Source organism: Ursus maritimus, unplaced genomic scaffold, assembly GCF_017311325.1.
Source record: "Ursus maritimus isolate PB19 unplaced genomic scaffold, ASM1731132v1 scaffold_26, whole genome shotgun sequence".
Classification (NCBI taxonomy): Eukaryota; Metazoa; Chordata; class Mammalia; order Carnivora; family Ursidae; genus Ursus; species Ursus maritimus.
Genome location: NW_024425119.1, coordinates 26,167,212 through 26,180,420, shown reverse-complemented (window position 1 = coordinate 26,180,420; position 13,209 = coordinate 26,167,212). Strand labels below are relative to the sequence as shown.

Sequence of the window (13,209 nt, the reverse complement as noted above, 5' to 3'; positions counted from 1 at the left end):
TCTTTGGCCAAATTTGGGAAATTTTCAGCTACTATTTCTTTGAATATATTTTCAGTTTCTCTATCCTCTTTTTCCTCTTTTTCCAGGACTTTGATGACATGAATTTTAGATATTTTGTTATAATCCCACAGGTCCCTAAATCCTTGCTCATTTGTTTTTAGTCTGTTTTCTCTCTGTTGTTCAAACTGGGTGACTTCTATTCTCTATTTTCAAGTTCATTGATTATTTCCCATTTCTCCATTATGACATTGAACCCAAACACTGAATTTTTTTTTGTACTGTATTTTTAAGTTCTAAAATTTTCATTTGGTTCTTTCTTTACATAATCTGTTTCTTTGGTAAGACATTCTATTCTTTTGCTGAGATTTTCTATTTTTTTTCCCTTTGTTTCAAGCATGTTCATAATTGCTTGTTAAAGCATTTTTATGATGGACACTTTAAAATCCTTGTCAGATAATTCTAACATTGGTGTCAGCTCAGTGTTAGCTTCTGTTCATTATCTTTTTTCACTCAAGATGAGATTTTCTTGGTTCTTTGTATGAGTACTGATTTTCAACTGAAATTTGGATATTTTAAATCTTGCTTCAGGCGTGATCCCAGGGTCCTGGGATTGAGCCCCACATCAGGCTACTCTGCTGGGAGCCTGCTTCTTCCTCTCCCACTCCCCCTGCTTGTGTTCCCTCTCGCGCTGGCTGTCTCTCTCTCTGTCAAATAAATAAATAAAAATCTTTAAAAATATTTAAAAAAAAAAATCTTGCTTCAGGCAGACTTCCTCTGATAAGACACTACTGCAACAAGACAAGAGGGGAACAGCCAGGTACTAAGTTCAGGTTCCTGGTTCATTCTCCACTGACACTCAGGGCAGGGGAATAGAATCTCCTCATTATTGCCAGACATGATTGGGAGTTCAGCTTCACACAAAGCCTTCACTGATGTCACTCTGGCTGAGAGGAGCAAGGATGCCACCTTATTGTTCCCCAAATAACCCTCACTGACACTTCAGAGGGCTGACCTTATTACCCTGACTTTCCATTAAACATCTGTTGATACCTTGATAGTAGAGAAAGTACCTCACTACCATCAGGGTGGGGTGGAAGTCTAGGCTTCCTACATGGCCTACCCTGACACTTAGGGAGGAGAGGATTTATTGCCCAGTGGGACTGAAAGTCAGCCTTCTTCGAAACCTCCCAATGGAGAAGAGGAAATCTATCTCACTATAGCCTGAGATGGTGAAGGTCTACAATCCTTAACCGGCCTTTGTTGGCAGGGTTGGAGGGTGGAGCCATATTTTGTTCTATGCTGTTTGGTGGGAGTAGAATGGTTATTAACCTAGGAGTTTACTTTCTTGCTACCTGGAGGCTTTCCTGGTCTTTTGGACAAAGACAGCAGCCTTTTCTTGGGATTTGATATCTGTGTCCATTTGGTATTTCTGGGTTGCTCACTTCTCCAGCACCTAATCTGGGCAAATGAGGGAAAAAGAAAATCCAGGGAACCCAGTGTCATGTAGTTACCTGGATCCCAGAGTCCCTAGGCAGTTTGCCTTCTTCTGTCTTTCAGGATTTCATGTCTGTTTTATACAAAATGTCCAAGGATTTTTTTTTTAGATGTATAGTAGGAAAAATAGGGGGAAAAAAGGCTACTTCACATTTCTGGAAGGAAAGGTTAATGTAAAAATAATGTATCTTCCTGTGAATTTTTAGGCTTTTATTATTTTTGTTTTACTTCATTTGTATTTTTCACTATCTTTTCTAATGAATTTTTTTTTTTTCCCCAAATTCCTCAACTCAACTTGGAGGGGGAAAAATGACTTACCACATCTAGTCTGGGATAAACAAGCAGAAGAATATAAGATCCCTAAAAGCCAGGGATGGTAGTAAAAAGGCACAGATTTCTCTAGTCCAGTTGCACATTTGAGTAAATAGAAGGAGAGATTAAAGTCAAACCATCAAGGGAAGGTACGGTTTTGGTGACTTACTACCTGTGTATGGTCTGTGCATGTGCATGGTGGGTGTGTACTATATATTCCATTGGACCAAAGACCTGTCTATCTTCTTCAGTGCTGTATCCACAGCAGTCCGTGGCACAAAGAAGGAAGTCAAGGTTTCTTGAATTAAGGAAAGAATAAATCAAAGAGAATGTTCATACAACTTCTGTTAGCAATAGTAATTAGAAGTTGTATTTTCATTTGTTTTTGAGTTATCTAATGATTAATGAATCATCCATCAAAATGTTTATATACTTTAACAAAATAAAGCTTTAAAAGTATCAACGAAAAGTAAATTACTGTCTGAAAAAGAGACACATAATATAATAATTATCACATGACCTTCTCATGCTTGAATTTCAAATGGAAAAAAATATATATCATTTCTCATCCTGTTCCATAATGGGTCACAAACTGACACCGACATTACAGAGACATCTAACCTACGAGGAAAACATTGCCTATTTTTCTTATCTGAATTACTTTATTTTTTCCTATATTATTTTGAAGTTGATTCTCCATATGTTTTCAGAACACACTGGATGTAAAATGTTATATGATAATTAATGTATCAGATCTTATTCTTTCTCACAGTACAATAACATCATTGCACAAAATATGAAGCTCATCAATAAATCAATAGGGAAGCTATGAAATATATTTATACCAAAGTTCCCTGCTACAAAAGTTTATCAAGTTTATATATTAACTGACAATAAGTATATGACAAATTAAATATAAATTTGTAGGCTACTTGACTTGATTCCTAATCTTCTTAACCAAATCATGATACCTAATGCTTAAAACTTTTAAATCCTCTCCAAATGGGCATCAAATAGTGATACCAGACAAAGAAGAGGTGAAATGAGTAGCTCTCAACCAAGTTTCTCCAAATTACAAGTTGTAAAATGTATTTGCAAAATTCTCACTTATGCTTTTAACCTCATTAGCTGTCAGTATTGAAAGCAATACACGATAAACATGTTTTCAGCAAATGAAATATGTGGAGCTAGAATCAGAAAAGGATTTAAGATACCAAACATTGAGCTGTTCTGAAAAATACAAGTTCAAACACAATGTAAACGCTTTTAAAACATTTAATTTAAATTCATAATTAAAAATAAGTAAAATACAAATTCACCCAAGAATATATCACTTAATGCACGAGGAGAATAATATAAATTCCAATTTTTTAATTCTCCCCACCCTTAGCCTAGGGGAAAAAAAAAAAGATGACAGTTCAAAATAGATCCTATACTTTTACCCAATTCAATAACTGTAAAGCTGGTTTATATTAGTAGAGCTAAAAATTCACAATATTATAAAAAGAGCCAATAATCACAGCTGCAAAAACTTGACATTTTTTAATGACCATCTCGACAATGGCACGGGTTTCTATATTGGGTGTGGTCACAAAAATGACCTTTCATGTTCCAACACATATTGACTAGACTATTTATCTTGGATTAAAAAAAAAGAAGTCCATTTAGGTAATTCTGGATCTATTTCTTTTTCTACTTTTAGACAAATGACTTGTCACAAGATTTTTGACATTAAATTATTAGCTAACTAAAATGACATTAATTTCTACCAACTGCAAGGATGAAGTTTAATCGACAATAAAAAAATTTCTGTATTCTACAAGTGGTAGAAGGATTTAAAAACAAACAAGCAAACAAAAACATTTACTGTACTAATGAACAACCAAAAACAAACTAAATGCTAATACAGGTACAGTTAAACCAAATATGATGTACACACACACACACACACACACAGACACACACACACAGTGGAATACTATAGAACAAAAACTAAGTTCATATGTACCAGATACTAAAATATAAATCATACTGAATAAACACAGAAAGAAACAAAAGAATAGATTGAGTGGAATAACATTTTGTGTAAAAACAAATAAAAAAATTATATAATATGGTATTAGCAAATATACATATGCAATTACGGAGAAAAACCTCTAAAACGGCTCAGGGCTCACATCAAACTGCTAACAGTAGTTACTTCTGGGGAGAATTGTTTGAATTAATTTCAACAAGAATGTATTCCTCTATTATTTGTGGGGGGAAAATGATCTAACATGAAATTTAGGGGGAAAAGGACTTTTGTTTTGAGCATGAAAATAAAATCTTTATTTTCAATTATTACCCACCAATAACAGAAAGTTACGTTCAGAGTATTGGCTCTTGACACAAAGTGAACTAGGAAGCAAATCTACATTCATCAGCTACAACTAATGGACCAATTTTTAAAGTTCAGGCTATCCTGAAAGCTTGCAACATACCAGTCCTTAGTTTGCTTTAAATGATTAAGCTTATGCAGGCATAGAATCAAAGAATAATGCTGTGTACGTCCCTGATACTGACATTTATTATGATTTCTATAACAATATTCATAACAGTTTTTCTTAATCCCTTTTAACCATAATATTTTTCAGATGTACATATCATGCCTTTTTTTTCTAAAAGAGGCAGAACCACAGTAAAGATAAACGCTAATCTAGCAATTAATTCAATAGAATTCTGTTCTTGAACTTCTTCAGCTACAGATTCTATATTCTTTAACATTCTACAACTTTTCCAATGCAGAGCAACATCTAGCATTACCTTCCGTCATCTACTATGTATGTTCTCAACAAACGCGTATTGGTCAATTGAAAAGAATACTATACCAAAACAAGACTACTGTCATTCTATAATTTGCATATGTTTGCATGTGCCAATGTGTGTAAACTTTTTTCTAAAGTATGGCACAGTTTAAAAGGTAGAGAAAGCAGACTCTCAAACATCTACCTTATATTCATCCACAATAATGCTGAGAGCTTCATGACCAGCTTTCCTCATGTCTTCCAATTCTTGTTTATGTTTTTCCTGAAAAACAAAAACAAAAAACTAAACCACGGTTTGTTCTTTTGTTTACAAAAGAAAACCACTGACTCTCCCATCCATGAATGATTGAGTGGTTTGTGGCACACTAATGCCACAGCTAAAAACAATGAGAAAAAATAAAGTTCTGTTTAAAAGCATTAGGGAGGACTGAAGCAATGAAAAACAGTAGGAAAACAATAACTGTGAGAGAAAAACCATACTGAGAGGTGAGATAACACAAAGCAATAGTGTTATCTCTTGGGGCATATGGCAATTCTGCACCTGGATCAAGAGCCAGGAGGGACTGTGTTACTTCAATAAGCTCAGTCCTTTCTATATTTTTTATTACTTCTCCAGTAATATACCAATAGTTTAAGACTTAACAAAGATAGAGAACTGCTGGATTAAGGTGACCAACCCCCATTCTATCTTCCTAGCAAAGGAATGGATGAACTTTCTTTGGAGAATATTAACATCCTACGGAGCCTTTTTAATTTTTCAAACACTCTGTACAGGTTTCAGTACAAAAGTATCAGAGGTGACAAAAGACGAGACTAAAAACACAGAAAACAGAAAAGATGAAAGTAATAGGCCCATGGATGATTTAGATATTAGTTATCAAAGAGTTTAAAATATGTTATGATTCTGGGGCACAGTTGGGTAAGCATCTGACTCTTGGTTTCAGCTCAGGTCATGATCTCAGTATCATGAAATCGAGCCCCAGATTGGGCTCCACGTTCCGTGTGGAGTCTGCTTGGCATTCTCTCTCCCTCTGCCTCTCCCTCTGCCCCTCCTGCTCGTGCTCTCTTTCTAAAATAAGTAAATAAATCTTTTTTAAAAAATCTATGATTCATACGTTCAAGAAAGTAGAGGAGAAAAGAAGAAAATGGATAGGATACAGATTTTCATCAGAGAACTAGAATTCATGAGATAGAAATTTTACAGCTGAGAAATATGCACTATTAATAATTCAACAGATGAGGTAAACAGTAGGTGAAACACAGCAGAAAGCAGAATTAGAGAACCAAAAGATAGTGGGGGCAGAAAAAGAGATTAGACTGAAAAGAGGAATAAAACTATGGAAAATACAAAAAAAAATCTAAAATGACACGGGACAGAGTAAAAAGATTAAATAGGTAACAAAAGAATCTTTAAAAAAATAATCCAAAATAAGAGAAAAAATAAAATGTAGTAAGATGATAAAAATAAAGTAATCGAGAAAAATGAAAAATGCAAATTTACATCACACATGAATTAGGATATTACATTAACCTACAGCTATTTCTAAAAAAAAACCATTAAGATATAAAATACGTTTCAAAAATGAAATTTTAGATAAAATTAAAAAAGCTCCTAAGAAAAGGTACAACTTCTCAAAATTTTAAAAAGATGAAATAAAAAATCTTAACAGTCTTATTTGTGTAAGAAAAATTGAATTTATTAATTAAAAAAAAGCAACCTCTGATCAAGGAATTTCTAAGCCTAGATGACTTAACAGGTGATTTTAATAAACATTTAAGGAAGAAATGACAGAAATCTTACACAAACTCTTCCAGAGAATAGGAAATGAGGGAATACTTCCCCACATATTAGGGCAACATATCCCTTATTCTTAACTCTGCAAAGATAATTAAAAGAAGAAAAAATTATGAACCACTCTTCTGAGTATAGAAACAAATTCTAAACAAAGTATTAGCTAACTGAGTCTAGCAATATATAAATAGAAAAACATCTCTCAGTCAAGTGGGATTTATTTTAGGAATATCAGCTTGGGAGAAGTGACATACACTATTTCAGGCTTGAATCACAAAAAAACCTTCCACACAATCTTCCACACACTCCTTGTCTTCCCCCCTCCTTGCTTGCTGGATGCCAGTGCCCAAGATGCCAACAAAAGCCAGGTTCTGCGGAGGGCACGGCCTCTGCCAGCTTGAAACCCTGAATGACTGCAAGGAATGACTGCATCATCACCCCAAAGGACTTTGAGAGAAAATTAAATATCAACTATATTTAGGGTAAAAGATGATGCCAATAATTTTTGTCCATTTACTGCTTCCACTTGCTCACTCATCGTCTCCCCTCATTTATTATACTTTACTGACTTAACAGGTTCTATTTCATTATTTCTTTTAAAGATTTTATTTATTTATTTGACAGACAGCCAGCGAGAGAGGGAACACAAACAGGGGAGCGGGAGAGGAAGAAGCAGGCCCCCAGCGGAGGAACCTGATCTGATGTGGGGCTCGACCCCAGAGCCAAAGATCACGCCCTGAGCCGAAGGCAGACGCTTAATGACTGCGCCACCCAGGTGCCCCTCTATTTCATTATTAACATCTAATTTCCCTTTCTGGTATATCCCTTTATATACCTAGTGTGGCTAAATCACTATTTCCCAAAATTGCCTTAATATAAAAAAATCACGAAGGGCACTTGTTATAAATACGGATTTTTGTTGGTGTAATTATCAATCTATGGCTCATGGCAGCCATCTTTCTGAAGTCACTTTTCCATTTCTGTAAGAGTTGTTTCAGTAAAAACTAAATAACCTAACAGTCCAATTACCTGGTTAAGCAAGTTATGTACTATATTACGCTAAAAATAAGGAAACAAATAAGGGCATCACTATCAACTCATCACTTCAGATCTCCCATTCATGTCAGGTTATCTCACAAAAACCTTGTGACTGTTTCATATAAGGACCTAGGGAGGGCAAAAAGCATCAATCCATGTACTAAGCATTAACATAGTTTTTCTTTTACTTTTCAAGATTAAAGAACATGTAAATAGAAATAGATATTCTGACATTTTCTTTCCATATCTTAGTGGATCATCTCAGGCAGTTCTTGAGATGCATAAGTTTCACCTTTAGGCCAGCAATATAAAAGAAGCTCCTATAAGATAGGCAAATACAGTCAAACTATGGACATTAACAACATACATTAACATACATTAACATACATTAACAACATACATTAACATATTAAATCTCGGACAAACCCAGAAGGAAATACGTTGAATTTTACTAAAACCAGCATTTTCCATACTTAACTACTCAAATACTAATTTACGTTTTTTCCTCTCTTGACAATACTTATTGCAAACTAATCTCTTCAGTTTAGAATTGAGGAAACTGAGAACCAAGAAGGTCAAAAAGCTATTTAGAATTAATCAGTCTGAGCAAAGCAAATTAACCTAGATCCATTAAGTAAAACTGAGAATGTATTCTACTTTCGCCTAATTAATTGCAAATTAGAGATGAATATGAACCATTTCAATAATCAAGTTTGATAAATTCAATAACTATAGTCCTGAATAAAGACATAAATCATCAAAAAAGTATTGATGTGCTATTAAAAAAGCATACAGTACAATGTACTAAGCAATTCACATAAAAGGTATTTTCTTAGAGACATTTCATAAGTAATCAAAATGTTCTATGACATATTTTAACTGACAATGAACATTATATCAATGGCTATATCTTCTAGATAGAAGAAAAAATTAATTCAGTGCTTTGCATAGTGTCTGAGAACAGATCAGCTATCAACAAATGTTGGATTATGCTAAAATTCTCATTACTGACATAATGGGTTTCTATAATCATTTTAGGTATCAGAACTAAAATTCTGACTGTTATATTCAATACGTACTTCATAAATTTTTTAAAATGATATAGAGATATTCAGTAATATTCATCATAATTCAAGGTAAAAATGTAGACTTTCCAAGTACTATGAAATTTACAGTTACTGATCACTTAAAATTCTCCCACCATTATCTTATACCAAATTTTCTCAGGAAGCATTATATTTAATTTACATTATCACTATGTGCTAGACTGCTAGACTCTGGGGATAAAAAATGATGAAAATATAATAGTTATCTTCAGTCTGGTAACATAAAAGATTGAGTAACCAGTGTTACATTAATTCAAAGCCAGATAAAGACAATATAAGAAAAGTACAAAACAATGAGCCCTATAAATACAGATGTAACACTCTTCAATAAAATAGCAGCAAACAGAATCCCACAGCATTTTAAAAGGATCATGCACTAAGGACCAAGTGGAATTTATCTCAGGAATGCCAAGGTGGTTCAACATACAAACGGCAATCCATTTAATACACCATTTTAAAACAAAAAAGGAAAAGAATAAATCCACATGACCATTTCAGTATGCAGAAAAGCAATGACAAGATCAAACATACTTTCTTGATAAAAATGTTCAACAAGCTAAAAATAGAAAGCAACATCTTCAACCTGATAAGGGGCATCTATGCTAACATCATACTGTTGGCAAGAGACTAAAACTCTAACATCAGAATAAGACAAGGACGTACACTCCAGACACTTCTATTTAACACTGTACTGAATAAGCAAGAAATTAGGCAAGAAAAATAGACAAAAGGCATCCTAAGAAATTACTGTATTAGAAATGAAGAAGTGAAACTATCCCTATTTGCAGAAGATGTGATTTTATATATACTGGAAACTACATAATTATTAGATCCAATAAGCAATACACCATTAGACCTAATAAACAAGTTCAGCAAAGTTATAAGATACAAGGTCAACACAAAAAATCATGTGTATTTCCATACACTTGCAATGAATAATCGAAACATGAAATTAAGAAAAAAATTCCACTTACATAAATAGCATGAAAAAAATACTTAAGAATAAATTTTACCAAAGAAATATAAAACTTTTACACTAAAAACTACAAGATATTGTAGAATCTTAATAAATGGAAAGATATCCTGTGTTCTGAATGGAAGACTTACTGTGTTAAGAGTGACTAATCCCCAAATTTATCTATAGGTTCAGTATAATCTCTATTGAGATGTTAGTGGCTTTATTTTACAGAAACAGACAAGCGGATCCTAAAATTCACATGGAATTGCAAGGCATGGGGCACCTGGGTGGCTCAGCTGGTTAAGCATCCGACTCTTGATCTCAGCTCAGTTCTTGATCTCAGGGTCCTGAGTTCAAGTTCAAGCCCTACATTGAGCTCCACACCCAGTCCATATTTTATGGGGAAAAAAAAGTATGAAGAATTGCAAGGGATTATGAATAGCTAAAACAATTTTGAAAAAGATGATCAAAGTTGCAGGATTGATATTTTCTGATTTCAAAACAGCACAAAACTGCAGTAACCAAACACTGTGGTACTGGCATATGGATAGAGATTGAGTTCAATGGAAAATAGATATGAGAGTTCCAAAATAAGCCCATATGGCCATAATCAATTGATTTTTGACAAAGTGACAGGACAATTCAATAATAAAGAAATAATCTTATCAAGAAATGATGGTGGGACAACTGAATCCATATACAAAAGAATAAGTCTGGAACCCCACCTGCCACAATACATAAAAATTAACTAAAAAATGGATTAAATACCTGAATAGAAGAGCTAAACTATTAAACTCTTGAAGGAAAAATAGGTGCATATCTTTGAAATCTTGGATTAGGCAATGGTTTCTGAAAATATGATAGACACCAGAAGCACAAGCAAATAAGAAAAAAAAAAAAACCACATGAATTAGATTTCACCAAAACTTAAAACTTTATGAATCAAAGGACACGAGCAAGAAGGCAAAAGGCAACCCACTCAATATTTGCAAATAATATATTTGATAAAGGTCTAGTATCCAGAATATATATAAGCAAGTCTCATAACTTGGCAACAAAAGATAGTCAAATTTTAAAATGGGCAACAAACTTAAATATTTCTCCAAAGACACAAATGCCCAACAGCATTAGCTATTATGGAGATTCAAGTTGAAACTACTCACATCCACTAGGATAGCTATAATAGAAAACAAAGAAAGTAATGGTTAGCAAGGAGGTGAAGAAACTGAAACCATCACACGTTGCTGGTAGGGATGTAAAAGGGCTCATTCACTGTGCAAAGCAGTATGGCAGTTCCTCAGAAAATTAAATACAGAGTTATCAAATGTCCCAGAAATTTCACTCCTAGTTATATACCCAAGGGAGTACATAAAATACACATTCACATGAAAACTTCATTATCAACATAATTAATAATGGCCAAAAAGTAGAAACAATGCCAACATCACATAATGAGCTGTATAAACTGCAGCATTATCCATACAATGGAATATTATTCATTCACAAAAGGAATGAAGCACGGATACTTGCTACAACATGGCTAAAACTTGAAAACATGCTAAATGGAAATATCCAAACACAAAAGGCCATATATTGCATGATTCCATTTTTATATGAAATGTCTAAAATAGGCAACTCCAGAGACAGAAAGTAGATTAGCAGTTGCCAGACGCTGGGGGAGGGGGGATGAGGGGTAACTGCTTAATGCATAGGGGGTTTCTGCTTGAGGTGAGAAAAATGTCTGGCATTAGATATTAGTGACTGTCCAACAATATTGTGAATATACTAAAAACCACTAGATTACATACTTTAAAATGGCTTAAATGGTGAATTTTATGCTATGTGAATTTTATCTCAAGACAAAAAAAGTTACGAGAAAAATGGTATGTTTATGCCATTTTAATTTCTAAGCAGGTGTTTTATTTCTTCTTTGATTTTGTATTCATTTCTAATTTTGTTTCATTTTTATCAGAGAGTGCTGATTTTATTATTTTTATGCTTGGAATTCATTGAAGTCTCAGAAAGATTCCTCATCAAAGGACCATGAGAATAACATTCTTTAAATTTTTGACTGTTGAGAATGATTTGCAGCTTTTAAAATTGAAAATCAGTTAGTGGTATATAAATCCTGAATTCACGTCTTCTTTCCTTGAGCATCTTAATTGTGTTATGTTATTCTTTGGCATAAAGTGTGTTTTTTAAAAGTCTGACATGGATCTAATTTTGTTAGCTTATATTTTGGTTGCCTATAATTTATTTTCCAAATTGGGTCACTTTTGAGAGTGAAAGGGGTTACCATTTATAATTACAATAGGGATATAGGCATAAATATGGACTGTCCTAGGCAAACTAACAAGCAAAGTGATTATATTTACAGATTTCTACAATGTTTTGAATGTTACTTTCTTTGAAGTCTCTAGAATATGTCCCTAATTGACTGTTTGTGGTCTATTATCCCAGGTATACATATATACTTTCAAAAATAAGGTCCTAACCGTCTTTTATTTCCTGAAAATTTGATGAATTTTATTTTGTCATATAGTTTCATATAGTTTTTTCATATATACATTTTTTTTTCAAACAACTATATGAAAATACAGTTCATCAGGAACACTATTTATATACGTGCTGTGTCAGTTTTGCTTATTTCCTATAATTATTCCTTTCTCTCAAATCCTTCATTTATTCAGTGTTTTTCATTTTTCTTTTTGCCATCCTTTATTTTTCTTTCTTTCTACAGCACTACATTCCCTCTGCTATTCTTTTGAGCTTAGTCTTCATTTGGGGAGGTTTTTTCTTTTTCTTTCACTTCTAATTCTTTTTTGTGTCTGTCAGTCCCCTCTTCGCATTTAACTGTGATCTCTTCTCATTTCTGAACCATTCTATTTCTGATTTATGCTAGTCTTCAAAATGCTTTTACTCTTGTACACGGTTCCACCCCAATCCTCTTCTCCTACATGCTCCAATCTACTTTTAGGAAGAGGCTCCTGAATAAGGAAAGCAGTGGACCTGAACAACCTCCCTAGGTTTAAAATTCTAGGGCTTCCTCTTCTGTTATTGTAAGGTAATAAAATGTGTGTGTGCGTGTGTGTGTGTGTGTGTGTGTGTGTGTATTTAATCAGGGTAGCCACTTCTCCAGTACTTTCTGGTATCTGCTTTCTCGGAGCCCCTCCTCTACCAGTACCTGAACATTCTCCTTCCCTTCAGTGTGTTGTGCTACTCCTTACTATTCCCTTTCCCATGCATCTCTGTACTTTAAGAAGGGTGCTTTTACCAGGTATTTATTTCTAAGAGAAATGAGGGCGCAGAGCACTCTGTCAGTTTCAGCTGCTGGTCTCAGATATGTCTTCCAAGTCCTCTACTCTGTTGGCAATTTCTCCTTTTAGGGGCAGCAATCTATGTCTGGATCACTAAGTGCTCAGGACCACCCTAAGTCCCTGTATGTCCCCCTCCATTACTCCAGCACAAATGTGATAGACACATATACCTCACTGTTGTCAATACTTCTGCTCTATCAACCTGTGCTCCAGAATTCATTTAAACAACTGTCATCTATGTTTTTGTTATTGAATATAGTGTTTACGACTTTTTTTTTTCCTTTATCTTAGTCTAATTTTTAAGAAAATCTGAGAAGATTCAAAAACTCTGCAGCCTCTGTTTCAGCCATCATCATGCCAAAACCACCCTTTCCTTCTTGGAATATTT

At 34.0% G+C, this 13,209-nt stretch overlaps 1 protein-coding gene across 6 annotated transcripts in view; it reads right to left on the bottom strand.

Moving 5' to 3' along the window:
• CCDC91 (coiled-coil domain containing 91) overlaps positions 1 to 13,209 on the bottom strand; it is a 313,500-nt gene that overhangs the window by 153,923 nt on the left and 146,368 nt on the right. For all 6 annotated transcript variants that reach the window (XM_040642281.1, XM_040642283.1, XM_040642282.1 and 3 more), the window contains exon 7: positions 4,795 to 4,872. In XM_040642281.1, coding sequence (XP_040498215.1) covers positions 4,795 to 4,872 — 78 coding nt within the window. The remainder of the gene's footprint in view (positions 1 to 4,794; positions 4,873 to 13,209) is intronic.